Source organism: Podarcis bocagei, assembly GCF_964188305.1.
Source record: "Podarcis bocagei genome assembly, chromosome: 2".
NCBI classification, from domain to species: domain Eukaryota; kingdom Metazoa; phylum Chordata; class Lepidosauria; order Squamata; family Lacertidae; genus Podarcis; species Podarcis bocagei.
In genome coordinates, this window is record NC_138126.1 from 45731491 (window position 1) to 45756519 (window position 25029).

At 45.4% G+C, this 25029-nt stretch overlaps 1 protein-coding gene across 8 annotated transcripts in view; it reads left to right on the forward strand.

The window, feature by feature from the left end:
• Positions 1-23830, forward strand: part of LOC308581610 (clathrin heavy chain 2-like) — a 45470-nt gene extending 21640 nt beyond the window's left edge. For 2 of the 8 annotated variants that reach the window (XM_081184280.1, XM_081184279.1), the window contains exons 3-10: positions 10809-10874; positions 12975-13206; positions 14167-14316; positions 15210-15328; positions 16009-16173; positions 16286-16399; positions 17203-17379; positions 17502-18453. In XM_081184280.1, coding sequence (XP_081040406.1) covers positions 10830-10874; positions 12975-13206; positions 14167-14316; positions 15210-15328; positions 16009-16173; positions 16286-16399; positions 17203-17379; positions 17502-17639 — 1140 coding nt within the window. In that variant the 5' untranslated portion in view covers positions 10809-10829 and the 3' untranslated portion in view covers positions 17640-18453. Of the gene's footprint in view, positions 1-6455; positions 6570-7118; positions 7242-9771; positions 10046-10116; positions 10577-10808; positions 10875-12974; positions 13207-14166; positions 14317-15209; positions 15329-16008; positions 16174-16285; positions 16400-17202; positions 17380-17501; positions 18454-23763 lie in introns of those variants that run through there. The other 6 variants (XM_081184277.1, XM_081184283.1, XM_081184281.1 and 3 more) reach the window with 6 other exon arrangements.
• The last annotated feature ends 1199 nt before the right edge of the window (positions 23831-25029 follow it).

The window sequence follows — 25029 nt, forward strand, 5'->3', positions numbered from 1 at the left end:
CATCTGGAGGGCATCAGGATGAAGAAAGATATCCATTAGGAACAAGGCAGCTTACATAGCCCACTGCTCAAGAGGAGCAAAGAGCAGCAACAGCCCAGCATGACTCAGGACAGGCAAGCAATAGGTAACAGAGGAAAACGTTTCAGTCAAGGGGAGGGATCTCCCTTTTAAGTTTCCCACAAGCAGTACTTAGTATTACGACTACAAAAACCTCCAGCATTCTGTTGCTTAATGTGTGTGGGGGGGTTGTTGTTGTTGTTGTATTAGTATTCAGTTTGAAGAGTGAGTTTGTGAAGCAAACAAAATTAGCAACACAGGCGACAGTACCCAGAACAGTTGCTTTTCACATTTCCAGCCATGAACAAAGAAGAGGATGAGCGCTCACCACCTTGGTACCCCAAACACAGGCAAAAGAGAGGACATCAGAGCAGGAATACCAATGAGGAACATCTTAATTCCTCCCTACATACCAGACGGCATTAAGAATCTCCTCACACAGCTCACTTTGTGGTGGTCCTCCTTATCACTTACTGGAGATGAATCTATACATTTCTGAGCAGCCGTCCAGATGCTAGGCAATTGGTTAAAGAGAAGGGGGGATTGCGGAGGCTCTGAAAAACACTGTTATAAGAAAGCATGTGTGATAATGCTGTGGTTCTGCCCCCTGGAGAGGGAAGGCTGAAATATTACTCCAGTAGCCATCTGTTATGGACTTGTTCATACATATTTTGGGGCACTGGAAAAGAAGCTGGTATATGTGTGTGAGAGAGAGACCAACCTGGAGCAGAGAAATGGTTAAACAGCTCCACCCAGGGTGGCTCTGGGAGCCTGAGCCCCAGGTCTTTTGTACTGAGTCCTGCTCTCCTACCCCTCCTCCCTCCTTTTAAAAACTTTGAAAAACAGACCTCAGCCACTTACCATCACAATTTGCTTTCCAGTTGTGGCTAGAGATGGTGTTAATCTGTGGTTGTTCAACATCATGTGTGAATGGTGTTGATTTGTGACAGGGGCATGCAAGTATATAAAAGTGTGCCTGCATGAGAGAGTCGTGTCAGATGCTGAACAAGAGTTATTTGAGTATTCGTATGTACATAAGCAGCAGCTCTTGGCACCTGATTGAGTCCTCTGCCCAATCTACCTGCAGCATACAGAAAATCCTGTTGGTGCCATGTTGCTCAGAGTAAGCCCTGACAGTAAGAGGCAGAGTTTGCTTCCCCGCCCCCCTGGAAGCCAGCCTTACTTTGCATCTATGCATATAAATTAGCATATGCAAATATGAGCCTGTGCTCAGAGTCCTTGAATCACGCAGCACTCTCTTCCCTGATTCAAATCAACCACCACCTGAAGTGGCTTTTCTCCTCTAAAAATGTCAACCGAGTTGCATCAAATGTTCACTTAGCAACTTACCCTTCTAAGAACAAAAGGGTTTTAACAACTAATCATTCCTTAAGAACAAAAGGGTTTTAACAACTAATCATTCCTTAACCAATCTTCCCCAGAAATCGACTCCCAAGAGAAAGAATCGTATTGCAGATTAGATTTGCCGTTAAAAACGCACTGTTTGGATGTTGGGAAGGGGCACCTAAGACAACACAGATCCTGCTTGTTTTGCCTCGGTATCCTCCAAAGAAAGACATCCACAACCTCACTGCGTCTCTGGAAGGCAAGCCCAATGTTTGCAGAGTACTTTCAAACATACCCTCTTACAAGCCATCTACAATTCATGCTGTCAAGCCATTTCAGCCATATTAAATCCCTGTGCGGAGTTGATGGTGCAGGGTGCAGATTGAGCATCAATGTGTCTTTGAGGACTGCATCTCCTTTGGATACAGCCAAGCATCTGTGCTAGGAACGGGATCTAGGGGCTGATCTCAGCTCCAGCTGCTTCCAGCCTCTGTAGCCAGCACCCACTTATTAAATCAGAATGTTTGATTTTGAGCTGCAAGTTGGTGGAGGATGCAAAAAGAGAAGAGAAGAAATAGGCTTTGATTAGATGCTCATACACAGACAAAACAATTTAAACAACTGAGTTTTACTAGCATATAAGCCTTTCAAAGCCACAGCTGCCTGGTTCCTAGCCACAGGCTGGATTAGCTAACAGGTTTACTATCAACGCCAGTATGATAAACTGTGAAGCTGGAGACATCACAGTCTTTTAATCCCCTCCCCCAAATGTGACAGGTTAAACCTATATGGCCTTACTTCACTCACACTTTTATCTTTTGTGGTTTATAAAAGGGCAAGAGGGTGGAATCCACTCCAGCCTTCCTCAACCTGGTGCCTCCACGAGGTACAACTTCCATCAGCCAGATTCTGGGCACCAGGTAGCGGAAAGCTAGGTTAATGTGTCAGAGGCTGTTCACCTAGAAAATAAATCTGCTCATGTTTTCCTTCAGGGCATCCCAGGAGGCCCAAAGAATAGCAGCTGTTGACAAAGTGGCAGCTACAGAAATGGCAGCTATGGAACAGGCACATTGACAACAAGCAACTCTATAAACACTTGCTGGAGGAGTTGTGAGGTAGACTCAGGAACACATGGGCCACAGGAAAAGATGGGTAACTGTTGTGCACACCCTAGTCTCCCACCTGTGAGACACTTCAGGGATGTCCGCACCTATCAGTGTTTGGTTTCCTTGAAATGGAGGCCACTGGAGGTTGTGATGTCTTTAAGGCTATATTTACACATATATGCAAACCTGAGCATGGGATGGAGGGCAGGCCGGATTTAGGTTTGATGAGGCCCTAAGCTACTGAAGGTAATGGGGCCCTTTATATGTGATATTTTAGGGAGCAGGCTAGCAGGTGGGGCCCATTACTTACATCATAGGAACCTACACAACACAAAACACTGTTGCTATATGTAGGTTTTATTTTATTTATCTATTTTGGAAATGTATATCCAGGTTTTTCTTCCTTTAATTTTTTTGGGGCCCCCCAAAAGAGTGGGGCCCTAAGCTATAGCTTGTTTAGCTCATACGTAAATCCGGCAGTGATAGAGGAGCTCTCTCACACACAACCCCACTTGTCCCACTATTGCTCTCCATTGTAGGATGACATGGCATCCAGCCAGGCAAGGTGGGGAAAGGCCCATCCATATGACTTGGCAACAGAGCTCATTCTTAAAGAAGCTGATGATGGATACTTAGCTGAGTAGTTAAGGCCATAAGAACTGGTTTGACTGATTCAGCAGGTTTCCTCTTAGGGATTCTAACCTTACAGACACAGGATCAGAGCCATGCATATAATCCAGATTGGCTCCCCAATCCACTAGCATTTGGGGATCTGAGGAAACAGAAGAGGGGAGCAAAAGGTAGGTATCATTGTGCATAGGTTTTTAATCATTTATATTTTTAAAAAATCCAAGAAGAGAAAAAACACTTAACGTTTTGGAGGCTCCTGGATGTGAGAAAGGGCACAAATCCTGTGACGTCATGGCATAATTATTTCCACACCCAACCATACCCTGTTCTGCGTGACATTTATGAAATTGGAGTCAGTATGGGTAGAATCAGTCCAACCAATGCTTCAATATGTATTATATATGTTATTCCAAAAAAAACACTTTTCATTATTACTAACACAGGAGTGGGCAAACTGCATTAACTAACTATACTGAGATATAACCAGGTGGCAACTTTCTGCACTCTGCAGTCTGGAGTTGCAGCACACACCGGGAAGTGCAGAATGTGTCCAAGGAGAACTAGGTGCTTCTCTCGGAACACCACTATGCTACTTAGTGGAGGCCAGCACCACAGCCTCCAGCACCCACACTGGTACTAGCACCAGTAAGTTAGCTTTCTGAATCAAAGTGGGGAATGGCATTCCCTGCATCTGGTTCATGCAGTCAGAAACACCACACTCCATTCCAGAAACATAGTCTTCCTGACATATCCCTAGGGGGCAGCCATACCAGTGGTTTTGTCCTGGTTTTTCTGATGCTGTTCATTGGTGACGTCCACAGCCAAGTCTTACAAGAAGTACCTTTTAAAAAGTGTTCCTCACCTTCAAATTTTCTCTCTAATGTCCTGCAGATAACCAACAGGAACAACAAGCTGGGGGTACTTCAATACATTTGACCAGATTCTTGCATTTCAGATAACAAGCTGGTATGTGCCTAAGGATAGGCAAGCCCAAAAGGGATAGCTCTGGGCCAGCATACCATAACCTTTATGAATGGATTCACGGTCTGGGAAAGGTTCTGATTCGCAATGCAAATCAGTGGGCCAGAAACACCTTCTCACCCCATAAATTTGCTTGTAATGAAAGTTTCTGGTGAGCTGTGCCAAACAGCCAGCAGAATATTTGATAAGTAAGAATCCTTCCACTCTGCTTAACCTATTCCCAAGTACGGTATACCTTGTGAGAGAGCCAGTGTGGTGTAGTGGTTAAGAGCGGTAGTCACGTAATCTGGGAAACCGGGTTCGTGTCTCTGCTCCTCCACATGCAGCTGCTGGGTGACCTTGGGCCAGTCACACTTCTGTGAAGTCTCTCAGCCCCACTCACCTCACAGAGTGTTTGTTGTGCGGGAGGAAGGGAAAGGAGAATGTTAGCCGCTTTGAGACTCCTGAAGGGGAGTGAAAGGCGGGATATCAAATCCAAACTCCTCCTCCTCTTCTTCTTCTTCTTCTTCTTCTTCTTCTTCTTCTTCTTGTGTTGCTCTTTGCAGTCTCAGGGCAGGAACCTCAAGGTTCTGCTTCTCCTTGTTTGCATATCACCTGGCACAAACACAGCCTTACTGAGTACCAACCAGACCACACTCAAGCCCCCTTGGTTCTCAAATACGGCATTGGTCGTCCAAGCATTCCTGAATAAAGTAGGAGGACAGCTGTTAAAAGTAATTATGTGTACATCACTACAGTATTGGAACACTAGTTTTGAACTGGATGGACCTGATCCAAAATCCTGGAATTCACACCTCTCATCTGCATCCCAACAGCACAGATTTGGTGCCACTTGAAACACATATGGCTTCTCAATTCACACCAAAGCTGGTTGAGGGAGTAGGAAAAAATTGTATTTAACAAATTGAACGCTAAAGATTTTAAGAAAACGTCAACATTTTGACAAAGTATCAAAGTGTTTCAATTGCCACCAAAAATTTCAGGCATCTATTTTTGACAATTTTTTATCAAAACATTAAAGTAGTCATCTTGTGCCTATTGGCTATATGAAGTCCCCACATCTGCACATAACTAATGACAGAACTGCATGTTAGACTAAAAGCACAATACCGCACCCACCCATTTAGCAACATTTGGAGGACCAGAAGTTAGCTCCATCTGACTTGCATGTAAAAAAAATGTTTATAATAAATAATTGGAAATTACTGCCTCCATTAATAATGAACTCATCCTGCACTTCTTTTACAGGAAACATTTCTGCTAACTGGTCTTATATCTAATTTGTTGGCCTTCTACTTAGCCATTATGAATGACCTTAAGCAATTTCCCGATTTTCAGAAGGTGTGCATTTCATGGGTAGGCAAACTAAGGCCCGGATCTGGCCTAATCGCCTTCTAAATCCGGCCCGCGGACGGTCCGGGAATCGGTGTGTTTTTACATGAGTAGAATGTGTCCTTTTATTTAAAATGCATCTCTGGGTTATTTGTGGGGCCTGCCTGGTGTTTTTACATGAGTAGAATGTGTGCTTTTATTTAAAATGCATCTCTGGGTTATTTGTGGGGCATAGGAATTTGTTCATTCCCCCCCCCCCGAAAAAAAAATATAGTCCAGCTCCCCACAAGGTCTGCAGACCGTAGACTGGCCCCCTGCTGAAAAAGTTTTCTGACCCCTATTTCTTCCTTCCCAGGTTTATGATTTTAAAAAGCAGTATAAAGCACTCAAAAGAGGAACTAAATTTTGCAAAGTGATATTATTCATTCCAGTCACAAAAAGCTCAGATCCATAACAAGGAATTTTTAATGGCACAGTTCTTAGTGACAATGCACTCCGAGTGCTCAGCTAGGAATTCTGAGTCTCTCCAGAGTACAAAGGGATTCCAGAACTTTTAAGTTTGCAGATCTAAGCTTACTTACACCCTAATTTTAAAGTTTCCCCATAAATAAGTTCACCACTAACTTTGATCAACTTTAATGGGTCTTACTTCCTAGGAAGTAAAATAAAGTCTGCTTAATACTGCAGCCTTAGAAGAGTGAAAATCTCACAGAACTCAGAAATGTTTCGGTTTGTGACGTCCATGATGGCTATGCTCTGCCTCCATGGTTGGAGGCTGTGTCCTTCTGAATACCAGTTGCTGGAAACTGCAGGGTGGCAGAGTACTCTTACACTTGGGTCATGCTTGCCAGCTTCCCATAGGGATCTGTTGGCCATTATGAGGTCAGCTCTTATGTTCTTAACTGCTCAAAATTCCACAGAAGGGAAGATTTCGTTTGCGGAATCTTCTTTTGCCACCACTGCTGTGTAATAAGAGCCACACTTTGTGATGTTTCCAGTTCTTTTGTGCAACTGTCTAAAGATGGAGAAGCCCACTTGGGGGCTGGACCCGGCAATGCTGTCTCCAACCAAGGAACCCTGATGCTAGTGACCTCTTTTCTGTAATCCTCTCCACTGGTAGGCTCAGCGTTGCCAAGCACAAACTTTCCTACAGCGAAAGAGAACTCTAGAAGCAGCAGAATACTATAAAAATAAGCCAGTATGATGTGTGAATTAAATGAGGGTGGCAGAAACGTGTATTTGCTACCCTGCTGCCACATCCAACCGCAAGACACCCATATAATCACACCACAGGGAACCCCATTCAATCTAACTTTTAAGTAACTCTGGGAAATTTATTGGCCAATATATAAACAAACAAACTTCATTAGCACAGAGTTAAGGCTCCCCTGGGCCCACTCATTCCCTCCCAGAATATCCTCCCAGCAAAAATGTAAACTTCATAACAAACAATAAATAAAAGGTTGGACTCTGTTATACTAGAATGGTGCCAGTTTCCCTGGTGAACACTGATCTTTGCCATTTATCCTCACAGAACTTGTCACTTCTTTCCCATCACAACTATAGAACACACAGTCCCCTCACACCCCACCATGTTCTTCCCTGGACCAATTCACCAAATAATCTTGTTTTGCTTTGTTTTTTGGAATACTCCACTGCTCAAAGAGTGCTGAAAGGAAGTTACTAGGCGCCTTGATATCATTGTGAGTAAACACATTCCAAAGCTCTCCGTGTTCCGGATGAGGCTCTTGCCAGCTTAATGCTTCACAAGAAAAGGTTGTCCTGGAGGTGAGGGGAATGTTATCTTTTGTTAGGGTGATACCTAGTTGCACTGCAGTGATCTCAGCTGGAAAGCCCCACACTGCCAAAAGTACTAGGTTGTGGGGTTTGTGGCACGAAGGGGGACTCATTTTGAGACTCTAGATTCCAGATGGATGATTTCCTAGGAGGAATAAGAGCTTCAGGAATGGGTTTAAAAGGACCAAAAGATGAGTAAACAGCACAAAGGACTTAAAAAAAACCCTTCAGAAAAGGGAGCTGGAACTTCAGGACCTCCAGAAACAGTATTTTTTATCGTTGGCATCTGTCTGTCTCGAGAGATAATGGAATGCCCCTCTGGGGTGAAGTCAAACTGCTCTGCTAGCGGCACTTAAGTTGACCTCCCCAGGGTGCAAGCCTGGGCAGTATGTATGGAGGTCTTGGGTTGCTCAGATGACAAGCCCCCTCTCCTCTGCCTTGATGATGTGGTCCAAGGGAAAGAAGAGCAATAGGTTTGGCACCAACTTGGCTGCAGGAGTTGTCAGGAGACGGCATTCAAGATGCCATCCAACCATTTTAGGGACTCGACTCTGGATATGTGTACTCCTTAGTCTTTTTTTTCTTTGGAAGATATCCCACAAGGCAGCGGAAGTTTAGGATCAAGAGTTTTCCTTCTAGATGGGCTGCCTTCCCAGGTTAATGAGCCCCATCTGTCCCTCACTTCCCTCCTCATTCACTAAAACAGAGACTCTTAAAAGGAAGTTTAATTAATTAATTCAGATTAATTTTATCAATCTGGAACAGGCTTCCATTACATATCAGAGACATTGTTTCTACTGCCTTTTCAGCACCTATTGAAGATCATCTTTTTTTCAACAAGCCTTTAAATAGAGCCTTTTATCCCAGTCTGTTTCCTTATTGGATATGAAATCCTTTTCATATATGAAATCTTTTCATATATGTTTTATTGTTAATGTTTTAAATTACTTAAAGATGTTTCATAGGAAGTGATTCATAAATGGAATGGAATGAAATAAAGTAAAATAAAAAGGGGGGAAGAGACATTTTTAAAGGAAGTTGAGAGAGATGAAAGATCTGAATTTCACTGTTGCTCAGTTTAGAATGCTGGAGAAGGTTTGAAAAACTGACAATACAACATCCCTGAAATAGCCTAACCAAGAAAATAAGTTCTAACTTGCAAAGATTGCAATCTGGAAAACAGGTCCAGGGGGAAAAAAACTCCTCAGGTTTACAAAATGCTTGAAATCCTCTCTCTCTCTCTCTCTCTCTCTCTCTCTCACACACACACACACACACACACACCATCAACAAAATACTTTTACAGAATCATTAGCTCAAATGCAACATTAAAATATTACCATGAAATGTTCCTGATTGCGATCAGTGGGTAAATGCCACAAACACTGGGAAATGTCTTGCAAGAAGAACTTTAGGGGGGGGGGGAATTCTGGGCTCTAGCACAATATCCCTTCCAGTAACTATAAATGTACAATCCTATGCAAACGCAAACACTTTAAAGCACACCCTATTGGGACATACGTAGTGCGCACTGGGGCATACACACCACACATTTAAATCACATTTCTTGCAAGCACCCCCACTTGAATCCTGGGAACTGTAGTTTACCCCTATACTACAGAGCTATACTCCTGCCAACCTAGCAGTTTGAAAGAACGTCAAAGTGCAAGTAGATAAATAGGTACCCCTCTGGCAGGAAGGTAAACGGCGTTTCCGTGTGCTGCTCTGGTTCGCCAGAAGCGGCTTACGTCATGCTGGCCACATGACCCGGAAGTTGTCTGCAGACAAACGCCGGCTCCCTCGGCCTATAGAGCGAGATGAGCGCACAACCCCAGAGTCGGTTACGACTGGACCTAATGGACAGGGGTCCCTTTACCTTTACAGAGCTATAACACACACCACCCTTAACAATCTACATTTCCCAGGATTCATGTGTGTTGATAGTGGTGATTATCAGATTTTGGAGTCCTTCAAGAGCAGGAGTAAATTTTGTTAGAGAGCAGTGTTTACCAAATCGTTGCTCAAGCAATATGGACCCTTCTAAATCAGCAATCCTGCTACTTTGGAGTTCAATGAAGGATATAATCCTAAATACACCACCAAGTAAGTGCCGTCGAAGTACGTAGGAATTATTTTTAAGCAAATCTGCTTAGGGTCCTTTTGCTCCCAACCCCAGTCTTTTTCAAGTCAGTCGTCCCACTCATTTCAGCGGGGCTTGCTCCAAAGTAAGAACGCACAGGATTGCTGCTTTGTGCCCAGATCCTGTGCAAACTTACTTGGGAGTAAATATTGTGGAATGAGGTGAGACTTCTACGTGCTCATAGGCTCAAGTTATTACTTGGGTATTATTTTCACTCAGATACTAACAGGACTAACCAATTATCAGAGTAGCTCGAGTTCAAATTGAAAGCGGGGGCTCACGTTGATTGCATGCTACTCTGAGCATAAGCAAAGGTCCCTTCCCTTCCCCGCCCCCCCCCCGCCCCAAACCCCATAGAAAACAGGCGCACCAAGGTGAGAAGTTTTTGCTCTCTGACATCCCATTCTCGATGTGCAGGGTTGGTTCTGCATGAAAAAGAATTTCTGTAGGGTGACTCCACGTCTGTATCGGCACCATCCAGAGTCACATTTACTACCTTTTCTTGAGGACAAGGCCTTGAGAAATGAGCACCGCTGAAATTAATTGGACTTGCTCCGAAATAAACCTAGGAGGAGCCAGTATGGATTTTCAGTTCTCTGCACTATTAGGAGCTTGGGCTGAAGACAACCCAGCAACGAACCTGATTCCGATTCTGGTCTGCAACCCAGATCTTCTGCTAGCCACAGCTCCTTCTGATATGCCTCTAAAGCTTAACATCCAAGAGTTATATATTGCACTGTATTTATAAAAGCATTTATATGCCGCTTTCTCGTGCAAAATACCAAGGCGGGTGTGCAAACTCCACGATCTGTGTTCTGCGCGTAGCAGATCGTTAGGCTGTTGGTTTTCATACACAACGGCTTCCTGTCCGCTTGCTCCGGGTGGGGCGAGTTGGTTGCTTTCCTCCCCCTTTTTCCTGGGTCCGCATCAGGCTGCTCTCCATGGGGCCCTTGGTCTGGGATTGGTCGAACCGGTAGGAGTAGTAGAGAGAGATGTGGCTGAGGGATCCTCCCTTTTGCTAGGGCTAATTGGATCGAGTCTGAAAGCAAGATCATGTACACCTGGGAAAGAGGGCAGGAATGGCCTTGAAACGCCATTATAATCCGAGGAAAAAAGGAGGAGGAAAGAGTAGGAACTTTGGGCAGCCGCGGTGGGGAAGACTGACAGCTACGCGGAGCGCTTCCCTGTAAGTTTTTAAAGGCTCAAATATTGAACTATGTGGTGCAGTTGTTTTCACGGTTTTAGTTACAGTTTTTCCTCGGGGTGAGCCTCTTACTGTTAACTCCTGTTATAATTTACTTGCTAGCCTGGGTCGTCACTCCCGACTCCATAAACCTTCCCCAAAGCCGCCCCTCTCCCCACGTGTCCCCCTTTTCTCTCCCGCGCACCATTTGCTCCTATTTTTCTCTGCACTGCAGGTTGATTCGGAATACCAAGCTATGAGCGAGCCTGTGTCTCCAGTCCGCGTGGAAGTTTTGACTCAGGTAAGCAGGAAACAACCCCCCCCCCAAAAAAACCCCCACGTAGCTCAACCTATAGGCCTCTGTGGGAAAATAGTTACTCGAGAGGTGGTGACGGGCCCGGGCGGGTGCGCGATTTGGAGTGGGTCGAGCTCAGGGTTGGTTGCGGCGTTATGCAGCCCCAGAGAGTGTGAAAGGGGCGAGGTGGTTGTGTGGATAGAAGATTTCCGGGGTTCCGGTGGAAGCCATTTTAAATCTCCTCTGGGGTCATAAATGAGAGTTGCTCCTATAGGAATCAGTGGTTGGTTAGGGGAGTTCTGACTGGGCATGCCTCCACCCCACCCCACCCCGCAAGCAAAGCTTAAAAGAAGTATTACTGCACTGTCTTCACTCAGAGAGGAAGGGCCTTTTTTATTTTTTAGGTGTTTCAAGAAACATTCGTGGCAGGGAGGGGCTGCTGCCCCCCCCAGTCAATAAAAATCGATAAAAATACATAGCTAACTGAGGTTTTGCCCACCCCCCCAACAAAAGGCCTGCCCCACCCAAAAAAAATTCTGGCAATGTCCATGCCTGCCATCACAAATACAGCCCATTATCTCCATATTGCAGGTTGGGGACGGCTGCTGGGAGATACTGCTTATGCCAGCCCTTCACTCTGCTAGTAATATGACAGGTTGGGGGTTCAGGTGATTTCTAGCCTAAAATCCCCTGCATTAAAAGACCACTTAGGTTGTAGCCAAGGTCAGTCTAGTCACACTGCCACCTGCTAGCCCAAATCCAATACTTGGCTATGTGCAAAAACCTTGTCCTCTATTAACTTGCATGCAGGCATGTTTCACTTTAAAAGCATCGTTGGATATATCTGAAGAGAATTGGGCTGTGAACGTATTTGGGGGCATGGGTGTGTGACTTCTGCCCATGATGCCAGATCACAGCTGCCTTAGAACCTTGGATTTCTCCAGTGACTTTTTTGAGCTTCTCCTTTCTGGGTGTAGAAAAGAAAAGGGAAAACCAGTCTTGAGTGTAGTCGTTAAGGCTGTAATCCTCCACATCCTTGCCTGGGAGTAAGCACCATTGAAACTGACTAGGCTTCCTTCCAAATATACTTATATAAGGTTACATTTTCTGTGCCTATAAAGGGAGCGGCTCTGCTAGTACAGTCAGTTGCATTCTTCATGCAAAGGTAGAGTTATTTGTTGCATCCCCACTTCCATGTTGAGTAACATGGGAATGCTAATGCCTGACTTGGATTGACTTTTTTCCTAACGTCCTGTCAAAATGGCTACCTGCAATTAATTTCTTTCTTTCTTTCTTTCTTTCTTTCTTTCTTTCTTTCTTTCTGGTCTTACTCTTTAGGGGTCACTCTTTCATGTACATTTTTATTACGCAGTACCTCTATCTTTAATTTATAGCAAAAAGCAACACTTTAAATACATTTTGGACTTCAGTTTGGAACATGATTTCTCAGTGCTGTCCATATTTTTTCTATTCCAACAAGGGAAATATAAAAGCGTCACATTTGGCAGAAATAATCTCGAGATTAGATCTTCATGAAACCATTTTTATCGTGTTGATTTTCTAATTTTCGTATTAAGTTGTTTTTAACTAGTCAGCAGTACAAAGTACTTGCTAATCTTTCCACTCTTCTACACTTATTTTGCTGCAGTTAATTTCCTAATGAGCAGGTCAGACCTAATCAAGCAAATGGCCTGAAAGTGTATGATGGATATTACAAGGAGGTAGCAGGTGGAAAGAATGAATAGCGGCAGAGTTGGAGGGTGGGGAACCTGGGTTCAAATCGCTGCTCAGCCATGGAGTCCAGCTGCAGTTCAGTCCTATACTTTTTGTTGACTTCTGAGGGGGGAGGGTTTCCTAATGATGCTCATGGTGCTTCCTGGTTTGCAGTTCCTTGTTCAACAAAAAAAGTACATGAGCAGCTTAAATAAGGAGCAGAAATTGACATACTTGGGTTTCTCCCTCACCCCAACCTTGGGTCACACCAGATCGTACACATACCCCTACAAGGACACTGTTCCCTTAGCCTTGGTTCGGCTCCAAACAGTTTTGTGGGCATTGAAACACTTTTCTGGAGGAAAGCTCCACTCACGCTCCCATTCTCTGCAGCTCCAAGCCCATGGCATTGTATCGGAATACATCACCTACCCTCGTGTAACCTTCTCGTCTGCCTCTCGCCTCTGTGTCCGGCACAGCCCTCCTGGGGACTCCTCCCGGCAATCGCTGATGCTCTTGGATCCCCGTGCATCTCCCAAGGAGGATCAGGCTCCGCCAAACTGGACTTTGCATCATGTGCAAGGGGCTCTGGCTAATCCTAGCCGTCCACTGCTTGCTGTCAGAGGTACAGTCATACCTCGGATTACAGCCACTTGAGGTTCCTTTTTTTCGGGTTGCGGATCGCGGAAACCCAGAAGTACCGGAACGGGTTACTTCGGGTTTTGGTGGTCGTGAATGCACAGAAGCACCGAATCACAACCCGCGTATGCGCAGACGTGGATTGTGAACGCTGCGGGTTTGCAACCCGAGCGTCCATGGTATTTCATTAATAGGAACGCTATCTGGTTATTGGAAAGTAGAGTTGAGCAAAGGAGAGGAAGTCGGGGTGTTGTGTGTTACTAAATTCGCCACAGACTAGACCCACTGAAATGAGTGGGCCTAAGTTACAAATGTCCTTAAATTTCAGTGGGTCTGCTCTAGAGTAGGACTTGCGTTGGAAGCAATCCAGTGTGGATTGGGGTGAAGGGGGAAAAAATGGGAGTGATGGAAAGCGAATGCTAGAGGGTCATTTTGGTACTTAAGGGGGAGGACTTGTGTTATTGCAGAGAAGTAAAGGGCTTGAATTGAACTGAGGTGTCTTTGAGTGGGAGATAGGCTTAGAAGAAGGAAGGTGGTAACACCGTCCGGCTGCCATTTTATTTTGGGCAGTGGTTCTAAAACTGTGGGAGAGGTTGGAGTATTTGTTTTCCCTTGAGACAGCAACATTTCCAAAGGAATTCTTTGTCTCTGACCCATGTAATGTTCTGGTAATGCCAAGCGCTCTCTCTGCAGCCTTTGGAAACATCAAGTCATTTCTGGTGAATGAGCTGCCATGTCCCAAAGTTCTCATTTGTAGCTTTCCGTATTATTTACCTGCTTTCTATTTGGTTGTGGGGGCTTCTCATTCAGTTTTGCAGAAGAGACACAGGTGCACCTAAAATACAGTGAATTGTCTGTTTTATAAATTGAGGGGCCTTCACTGTCAAGCGACTCCACTCCCTCAAACCGCAGCAGTTGTCTTAACTTTCCCTCTTCTTCCTTCTAGCGGGGCAGCTGGCCCAGGTCTACGACGTGGACCAGCGTTCCTTAAGGTACCAGTGGGAATTTGCTCATCCTATTGAGTACTGGGTGTGGTTGAACGCTGACATTCTGGCTGTGGTGACAGAGGAGGATGTCTTCCACTGGACCGTAAAACGTGAGTGTTCAGGGGACTTGGGGAAGATGTTGTTAGGGTGGCTATAATGAAAGAATCCTGGGCAGGGGCAGGTTGTAGGCAGAATGATGAATGGAGTTAAGTGGTGAAACCAAGGGTGCTTGGTGGATGGAGTTGGGAGTAAAGGACAAAGGACACATGCATTGTAGGAGAGGCAGGCTGTCTAGTTTATGGGATAAGTTAGTGATTATTGAAGGGAATTATTGGGGAAGCAGTGTGCTGGCGTTGCCTCAACAGTCTACTGTGATGAAAATTAAAAGCAGAGGGGTAGTTTGAGGATCTATCCATGGAGGATTGTCCTAAAGCAGCAAAGCGCCCTTTGAAGCAGACTCTCTCCCCTGGGGAAGCTGTTTCAATAGACACTTTGCTCAGCTTCTCCTTTAAGTGGGCGGGGGCAGCAGTGGCGCCATATGCAGCCCAGCCCCCTTAAAGGAGAAGACAGAGCACTTTAATCTTGGCACATTAGCTCATTAGATTAAATCCTGCTTCCTCAGCTGTGTGATCCTGTTGCCACCTAGGAACAGGACGGCATAGCCAGTGCAGGATTAAACCCTGTCCTCCCGCCCATCAGCTGACATAATCACTGATGGGTGGGTGAGTGTGGTTTAGGTGCAGTGGTGGCCAAACTTGGCCCTCCAGCTGTTTTTGGACAACTCCCATCATTCATAGCTAACAGGACCAACGGTCAGTGATGAAGGGAATTATAGTCCCAAAACAGCTGGAGGGCCAAGTTTGGCCACCACTGGTTACGGAAAGGGCCTGGCATGTCAAATTGAACCCCTTGTCCAGAAGTTCCCTACTCAATCTATCACGTAAGCCATATGAATTGAGCAGAAGACCTTGACTCCATTCCTTGTCTGTAATCTCCCTTCAAGGTTCCGGACCAAGTTGGCAGTTTAGCCGACATGAACGTCTCTGTGGCATGGAGGTGGTAGGATATCAACGGGATGCCAGTCATATGTGGATGGCTCTCTCTGCTCTAGGACTTGAGCAGGTACATAATTCTCTGACCCCATGGCTATGATATGTCTCTTGTTTCTATTTTCTATTTTTAAAATATTTTAATTAAGTTTTACATAACACATTTCAATTTAAACATATCATTCACCTTCACATTTAGGATTCTCGGAATCCCCTGACTTCCCACCACCCTTCTCTGGTTTTCATTGTCAATCCCTTTTTCTTTCAGCTTATCCATTTAAAAAAAAAAAAAAAGTTAAAAGTTAAGTCTCTTGTTTCTAAACCCATTACAGTGGTACCTCAGGTTAAGTACTTAATTCGTTCCGGAGGTACTTAACCTGAAACTGTTCTTAACCTGAAGCACCACTTTAGCTAATGGGGTCTCCTGCTGCTGCCGCGCCGCCGGAGCACGATTTCTGTTCTCATCCTGGAGCAAAGTTCTTAACCTGAAGCACTATTTCTGGGTTAGCGGAGTCTGTAACCTGAAGCGTATGCAACCTGAAGTGTCTGTAACCTGAGGGTACCACTCTACACGGCTTGGTGGCTCTGTTCTAACCCAGATATAGCCAACATTGTGCCTCAGATATCGCTTGACTCCAGCTCCCACCAGCCCTAACTGGCATGGCCCAATAGTCAGGGATGGTGCGAGTTGTAGTCTAAGCAGCATTGGCTACCCCTACTCTGAATCTCTCTCTCTTTGTTTCTTTCTCACAGAGCCAAGTTGTGGGCCTGACCCAGCTGTATTGGCGAGGAGGCCCACTGTCTCAGGTCATAGAAGCCCAAGCAGTAGCCTTGCCTCAGCACAGATTTTCCAGGAATCCAAAACCTTCAACATCCCTCTTAGCTGCTGTGCGGAGAGGCAAGGAACAGGCTGGACAGGTGACTGGGGCTTATTAAGGATGGGCAAAGAAGAAGTTGGGAGCCAAGGTCTACTGGGTAGGGAGCCAGTAAAGTCTCTAACTCTGCACTTGCTTCTTGTTTGTGTCTGCAGTTTCATGTGGTAGAGCTAGGCCCACATCAGCCAGGGAACGCCGCCTTGCTTAGTGCCCGCGACACCTTGCCTTTCAAGGGGACTCAGCTAGGGGACTTCCCCAGTGCAGTACAGGTGAGTTTTGCCTTGGAGACAGTTGGCTTATGGACCTGCTGAACCTTGGACAACAACTTCTCTCATCCCCATGCTGACTGGGTCTGATGGGAATTGTAATCCAAAACATTTGGAAGGTGTCAGTTGGGCTGATGTAGTTGGTGGTGGGGGTTTTTTGTGCCTTCCCCATCTAACCCAGTGGATGTCTGGCTATTTGATCCAGAGTTGGCGGTCATGTTTTCCAAGTGCCCGGGAGTAGTTGGGACAAGGGGAAGAAGCTTTTAGGGCATTTCCGGGGAACCTCTGGAACTCCAGATGTTGCTGAACTACAGCTCCCATCAGCCCCAGAAAACATAGCCATGGGAGTTGTAGTTCATCAACAGCTAGAGGGCCAAAGGTTCCACATGCCTGTTTTTGGCAAAGGGTGCCTAACCTCTTCGGGCCTGGGGACTCGTTTCTAAATCTAAAACTTCTGTGGCCATCACAAGATATAAATTTCACACAAGGAAAACTGCCTGTGCTTAGAACTCCCTCACTGCCTGAAAAAACAGGCAAAACATGGGTTGCCCCCCCCCCCATAGACAGACACCAAGAGCAGAAACAAAATAGACAAAAGAAGCAGACAGGGATACCCTAAGCTAACAAACAAAATATTTTTTTATTAAGGGAGGTCAGGGCCCCCTGGATGGGTGGTCTGAGAGTGCCATTATGCACTCAAGAGCCATGCTGGTAATCCCAGTCAGAGTATGGTTAAATAGTATTGATGTGATGTGGGAAAGGGACTGATTCAGACTTCTCAAGCAACTGCTTTTCTATCCTTTTAGTTCCTGCCCCACTTGGGTGTGGTGGTCATTCTTACCAAGCATGCTTTTCTCTTCCTTGCTGACGTGGAGACGGCACAAACTATCCATCGCATCCACCTGGTCCTAGATATCCTTTTCGCTACTGTACTTGATGACGAGAAGCCCCACAGCCTGCTGGGAGTTTGCCGTAGTGGCAAGGTGAGTTAGAGGAATGGAGGGACTTAAGTGTCGGGGTGGAAATGAAGTGAAGGGGGGGTGAGGTCTGGGAGCCATTGACTTCGGGTTACCTAAACTCCCCTTTGTCTTTGCTGCTCCCCCAGGTGCTGTCTATCTCTATCTGTCCATACGCTCTGTGTCAATATATCTCCCACCATCCTACCAGCCTCTGCCTTTCCCAGCGGGTGCTACAACTGGTGGGCCAGATTCCTGCTCCACGGAAAGCCATTTCTGTGGAGTGACTTCTCCTCACCCAAAATACTGAGATGGAACGCTTGCAAGTGCCTCAAAACGGTTTTCATTCCTAGGTGGATCTTATGGGGGCTTTGGGAAAGGCAAATTGAAAGCATAGGAACAGGGTGATGTCCATAGCAGTAATGTGGATGCCTGCTGAGCTGCTATGGAAGCAGGGAAGAAAGAATTGATAATTTTTGTGGGGAAAGATGACTCTTAGAACTATGAACGTGAATGTGATGTTCTGGGTATATTGGAGATTTTTTTTATGAGGAGCATAGAGGGTGTTATTTATGCTGCAGGGGGCATTGGCATTGACTATATATGTGTCTGGTGGTGGTCTCTGCCTGCTATATTGTCTGGCTTGCTTCCCTTTTGAAAGGGGTGCTGATCTTGTGGCAGCTGTGTGCCTTGTCTCCAAGGAACACTGGGTCATTGGTGCAGCGGAGGCAAGAGCTTCTATCCACAGCTCTGCCTTTCCCACCTTCTAGGTCATGACCTGCTGACTTACCATTGCTTTGAAAAAAAATAAAAATAAAAGGAAGCTGAGTGGTTTATTTACATACCTACTAGTCATTCACATAGGGAGCCAGAATGACAAATTTGCCAGTGTTTCCACAACAAAGGTGCCATTTTAAATTAATATCTGTCTGGTGTGAGCAAGTTTTTTGGGGGGTTTTCCCGAGACGTGAAAATACTCAGGACTTTGTGTGTATGTATGTATAAATATAGTGGGTTGTTGTTGTTGTCTTTTATTTTCTGGCAATATTTGGTCAAAGGGCAGTTCAGCATATGAATAAAATACACCTCCACCCATCTACAGCCAGTGTGGTGTAGTGGTTAAGAGTGGTAGTCTCGTAATCTGGTGAACCGGGTTCGCATCTCCGCTTCTCCACATGCAGCTGCTGGGTGACCTTGGGCTAGTCACACTTATTTGAAGTCTCTCAGCCCCACTCACCTCACAGAGTATTTGTTGTGGGGGAGGAAGGGAAAGGAGAATGTTAGCCGCTTTGAGAATCCTTAGGGTAGTGATAAAGCGGGCTATCAAATCCAAACTCCTCTTCTTCTTCTCCTCCTCTAGTCAATAATTGTGTCTCCCACTGTAGATGCTTAGGAAAGAACATTGAAAGCACATCCTGTCCAGCACTTTGTTCTCATGGGGGGGGGGAGGCAGTAATATGCCTATGGGAAGCCCAAAGGCAGGGCCTGAGCATCAGGTCATTATCCCTCCTTTTGTTTCCAGCAACTGGTATTCAGAAGCATACTGCATCAAGTTGTGGAGGCAGAGCTTAGCCAGCATGGCTAGTAGCCATTGATAGCCTTAGAAACAGGTAGGTCTGCTGTAGTCAAAAAAAAAAAAAAAATCTCTTCCACTAGCACCTTAGAGACCAACTAAGTTTGTTATTGGTATGAACTTTCATGTGCATGCACACTTCTTCAGATAACCTTGATAGCCTTATTCGTCATGAATTTGCTTAATCCTGTTTTAAAGCCATCTAAGTTGGTGGCCATCACTGTGTCCTGTGGGAGTGAGTTCTGCAGTTTAAGTGTGTGCTGCGTCAAAGGGGTCCTTTCTTTTGTCTGGTCCTGAATCTTCCACCAACCAGCTTCATTGGATGTCCCCAGTTCTGGTGTTGCGAGAGGAGGAGTAAAACTTCTCTGTCCACTTTCTGCACACCTCTTTTGTGTCATCTCTTCCTTGCCTCCTCTTTAAACTGTGAACCCTGGGTACAAATTCCTTTACTGTCTCTGCTCTCAATCTCCAGGCTTGTTCAGTTCCACTCTCAGTCCCTCTTCCAGGGGAACTTTGAGAACTGGCACTCTGTGAGGGAGAACAGGGATCTAACAACTCAAGCGACACTTCTTAGGGTTCTTTGGGAGAAAGCCATGACTATTTAAAGTACTGTGGTGATGCTTAAAATGTATGGTGTGTATGGGCCCATGAACTCCTTGGCTTGTGTTTTGGGGAGAAATAAGGAGAGGGATCTGGGAGGCAAGAAAAAGCAAGCCACCTAAAGCGTACACTTGCAGACACTTTCAAATATCCTACATGCATTGGTCCTCAGAGCCATTTCCAACTCTCAGCTGCTTTGGGGTAGCAGCCACGGACAGCGCGTTGACCTCCAGAGTTTATGCTGGCTGGGGCTGGTAGGTGCTGTAGCCCAAATGTCTAAACAATACCAGGTTGGCAGTGGCTGCCCTACAGCAGAATGTGAGGCACCCTATAGGCACTTGCCACCTCTTATTTCTGTGGCTTTTCCTTTCTCTTCCCCCTTTATGCTTGTTGAATGCAAGAAGCATTTGACCTCAATCTGTCTGGTTGGATTAGAGTCCCAAGATGCTTCTCCCCTTCCTCGCCACCCCCATACATGGAATTCTGTCACAGCTGTGAAGCCATCTTTTTCTTTGTTGGCATATAAGCTGCAGAGAGCAGTTAATGGCTGTAATGGAGGGCAGGTGGAAGTGAGAGAAGAGAATGGACTGTAGCTTGACTGTTAGAAAGAGGCCACTTGTATTTTGCTGGCTTACGTTAATTACGAATTGGTAGTTGAAAAGGCCAGCGGGGGGAATTATTTGCAGGGGGAGAAACAATAAAGGTGGAAGAAAGCAAATGCCACACTGACATCCATATTTCACAGTAGATTTTGTACATACGTTTTCCCTGAGGTGTCCTAGCCTGAGGTGGTGGACACGACACATTAGGAGCCGAGATCAGGTATTAATAAAATAAAAGTTACTTGGCAAGTTATGAAAACAATATTCCAACCTAATAGAATCCAACCCTCTATGTAAGCATAGATGAATCTGTTCAGCGTGTAGCATAACTGTAAAAATTAACAAAAGTCTTCTGTTTAGGTTAATATCAGATGTGAGAAGTCCAGTGCGGTTATGTAGCTAGCTTCCCACAAACTGAATGCCGATTCAGCCATCAGTATTTTCTGCACTCCTTTCATTTCACCTGTGCTATTGGCTTTTTTTTTTTTTTTTTTTTAAGTGGGTGCATCTTTGGGGGTTTTTAATGGGAGGTGTATTGATGATGTCACAGGTACTAGCCAACCGGTGCCATCTACAGCTGGGTTTCTTACTTAAAACTCAAGTGGCAGAATAGGGTTCCCTTACCAGAGGCTCTCCAGAGGAGAAAGTCCATTTGGATGGAGTATAGTGCTCCTATACTATCCCCATGGCTCTACAATTGTTACAGCTGTAGGTTTGCTGATCGTAAAGAAGCTGCTGTCTCTCAAGAGCTATTCTCTAGGGAGACAGTGGCATCTTTATGTGACAGGATAAAGAAAGACCTTGCCGCTGTGTTTTTGCGAAGAAACTAGAAGAGTGGCAGGGATTTATTCCATTCATCAATGTCTCTTCCTCCCTCACCCTGCTTTTACACACACACACACACATTCCTCTATCTCCTCAGTGGGAAATTCTACATTTCAGCCTGATGATACAAGAAAAACTGCCGTCAGGGCAGGAGGCCAAATGCCAGTATAGAAAAAAGTCTCTGAGTCAGATGCAGATACAAAATGAAACTTCTGCCTTCCATGTCAGAGTGAGTAGCACAAAGTATAGCTTCAGGGGGGGAAATCCAATAGACACCAATTAAATGCATGACTTGGTTGCTGCTGCCACTGCTGCTAGTGGCTCCTTGCTGGTGGCTGCTGCATACGACTGGTCATAGCGGGAGTGGCAGAGGCTGTGCATGGTTCCCATGCTGCTGTGGCTTAATGTTGCAAAGCCGTTTGGCGACTTTTGGCCTCTTCTCCTGTGTGTCTGGCTTTTCGCTGCTTTGCGTGCTGGCAGCGTGAAGCTGAGCTGTTTGATTGTGACCTGAAGGTAAAATCCAACGCATGCTTGCTGGGGAGTAAACAGGATTGAATGCAATGGGAGTAACTTCTGAGCAGATACCAGACATGTATTCTGAGCAGACAAGTCTAGTATTGATTGCCAGTATATACACACATTAATGTGTGTGGTGTAGTGGTTTGAGCGTTGGGCTTTGACGCTGGAGCCCAAGTTCAAATCCCCATTCAGTTGCATAGCTGAGCACTAATAGGACTTGAGTAGCCTTAGGAATCTTTCGAGAGCCAACATGGACTAGGACCTTGGTAGTGAAGCTCACTGGGTGATCTTGGGTCAGTCGCTGCCTCTCAGTGGCTGTGAGGATAATATGAAGAGGGGGAGAACAACATACACATCCTTGAGCTCCTTGAAAGAAAAGTGGGATCTTAATGTCGTAATTACATACATATGCACTCAATACAAGCTTGCATCCACTTGCCACTTAGATAGGAGATTAGAGGATCTGGAGAGGGAGCAAAGTATATTTTGTAAAATGCTGTGGGGCTGAGCTGGATAACATCAAGGTCTCCTCCAACTGAGTGGTTCTGTGCTGGAGTCTGAAATGACGGCTTGAAGGGTCAAACCTGCCAAACACATCATCTGCCATAGAAGCTAATGGTTGGAGATGATGGTTTTAAATTGTATTAAGTAATCACAACTGGAAACAACCACAACATTCAAACAAACAGTTTTGAGGCTTTTCTAGAAGAAGAGACCTTTTGGGGAATGGGACTTCTCTTCCCCCTTCCAGCTTTGTGGAGTGTACTAGTTTGGTCTGTATAAGGTGTGAGCAAAGGAAGTGACTTGAGGGGGGTTGCCTGTAGACTGAACTGTGTACCTGGGCAGCAGACACAAACAAATCACCTGGTTCACAGTCTTCCTCTGTGGTAAGTTGTATTTATATTTAAAGGAAAGTTTGTTTGTTTTTTAAATTACCATACAGTGGTACTTTGGGTTACATACGCTGCAGGTTACAGACTCCGCTAACCCAGAAATAGTACCTCGGGTTAAGAACTTTGCTTCAGGATGAGAACAGAAATCGTGCTCCAGCGGCGTGGCAGCAGCAGGAGGCCCCATTAGCTAAAGTGGTGCTTCAGGTTAAGAACAGTTTCAGGTTAAGAACGAACCTCAGGAATTAAGTACTTAACCCGAGGTTCCACTGTATTTGAATTTTATGCAAATTTGGATCAGGTGCAGGGGGTGATGCACTTCATCTATTTTTATGCTGCAGAAGAGTCTATCCTTGCCCACCCACAATCGGATCAGCTAAAGGAGAGGTGTGGGATCACTTCTCACTCTGACACCAGACATATGAGTCCTGTGAATCTTTGGGTGTAAGGCTGTATATACAGCATACATTTATAGCACACAGGCACAAAATAATCATGGTTTTGCCCTCACAAAGCTATAATTCGCAGCATCCTTAACAAACTGCAGTTCCCAAGATTCTTGGGATTCTTTTAAATCTATGGTGTGTATGCTGCCTAAGTCTCAAGTGACCCAGAAAACCTACTAAATTCCAAAGACCTAAAAACAAGTTTCAGTGTTGTCAGAAACACCAGTGTTAGGTACACCAGCATTTTCTGCAGCAACTGTGTAGCATGGATGTCCTCTATGGATGTATAAACACCTGGTAACTGATGTAATAACATCAAGGGTGCAGTATCAGGCATATATAAACATCAGGAAACCCAACTAAATGTTTAAAGTGTTGTAAGATGGCAGTATGTGCATTGGTGAGTTCCAAACTTCCATGCTTCCTCACATGTAGAGGTCCTCTGGGTTCTAACTGTATACAAGAGATATCACTTCCATGGTTACATTTGGGAGTTGACTAATATGTTGTTACCCTAGCCTAGAGGGCACCAAATAGTTACTCAGTTGTCAAGGAAGCCAGCATCAAATGATGATTATTATTTTTGAAATCTGGATTGGGGTTATGCACTTCTCCCTTCCCCTGAAAGAAGGCTGATTGGTTGCATTCCACACACAACTTTGCTTCCATGCTGTAATTACAAGGTCTGCATTTAGGCTACACCCACTTACTTGGAAGTAAGTCCCATTTAACTCAATCAGACTTCCTTCTGAGGGGATATAAGACTGCACTGCCTACGGATTAACCTTTTTAGATCAATTGGTCAATGCCTACGGATTAACCTTTTTAGATCCCCCCCAATTAATGAGGCAACAGATGTGGGGTGCGGGAGGAATAACTTGTAGTATGAGAAATTACAAACAAAATGGATAGCAGATATAATCTTAGAAGATACATCTTCCTTTGTCTCCACACAGAAGGGACGGTAGAGGCTTTGGGAAGATGGAGACGTGGGCATCCTGCAAAAAAAACAAAACAAGAAAAGGCGAACTCCCCCCTCCATTGGATCTATTGTTTATTCCTATGCAAATTTATGCGATTAATTGATTAAACATTATATGATTAATCATCTAAGATTTCTTTAATGAGGTGACAGCCCTAATTGCCATTAAAATTGCTCCTGCCTGCCACCGAAAAGTTAACACTGCTTCAGCAATAATTATGCCTCTGCTCCGTGTTTGCTAGTGAAGGCTCACACAGGCTTTTAGCCTGCTGTGAAGATGGTCTCCACCAAGGGGAAGAAGCGATATTGTTCTTTCTGCCTGGGCACAAAATGAGTGCTGGATTGTATCTTATTTCCTGTAATAAAAGCAGGGAGAATGCCAAGAGGAACCGAAACAGCACCAGAGGTTATGGGAGCAGGGACGGCTGAAGCTGTTGCACTGCCTGAGGTGATGATACCTCTCATCTGCCATTTACAAAAGGACTGGTTTGTCAATGAGACAGACTACTCCACTGCTCTCAGAGATGACAAGCTACTTTTAACAGGTGCAGGTCGTGGTGCCTGGCACACAGTTCAGCTCACACTGTGGCCCTCAGTGTTTGCTACCCAAAATGGCTGCCTCACTTTGCCTCGTGGTGGTTCACTCAATTGGCCACTTGGTAAGGCTGGGCCTAGTGGGGTCTGGTGCCTGTTGGGCCTGGGAGGGTGGAAGGCAGGGAGGTCAGCCACAGGGGCAACCAAAGCAAATGGCCGCCAGAACTAGAGCCCATGAGAGGTCAAACCAGCTTATTCTGGTATCCTTCCCTCCTGAGTCCTGCAAAGACAACACTGACTAAAGAAGAGGAGGAGGCTGAAATCCAGTGTCACCCACTAGGCTGGTAAGGAGGCAGACAGGTGGGGGCTGGCTTAGGGGAGCTCGGTTGGGCAATGACCCACTTGCCTATATGAAGTAGCCTCCACTGGCTGGGGAAAATCAATAGCTCCTAACTGGGCTTTTTTAAAACCAGAGCTCAGTACAGTACTGGCATCTCTCAGGTGGACACCATTGCCATTATAAGAGAACGAGGGAGGTGTTTGTGGTGAGTTCCAGCACCTCTTTTTATAGAAAAATAGAGACGCTAAATTCCAACCACACAAAAGCCAAAGATTTATTCTCTCTCTCCCCCTGCCCCCAATAACCCCATCTTCTATTCGGGCAACCAAGAGGTCAGTTCAAGGACACATGCCAAACAGAGTGGTG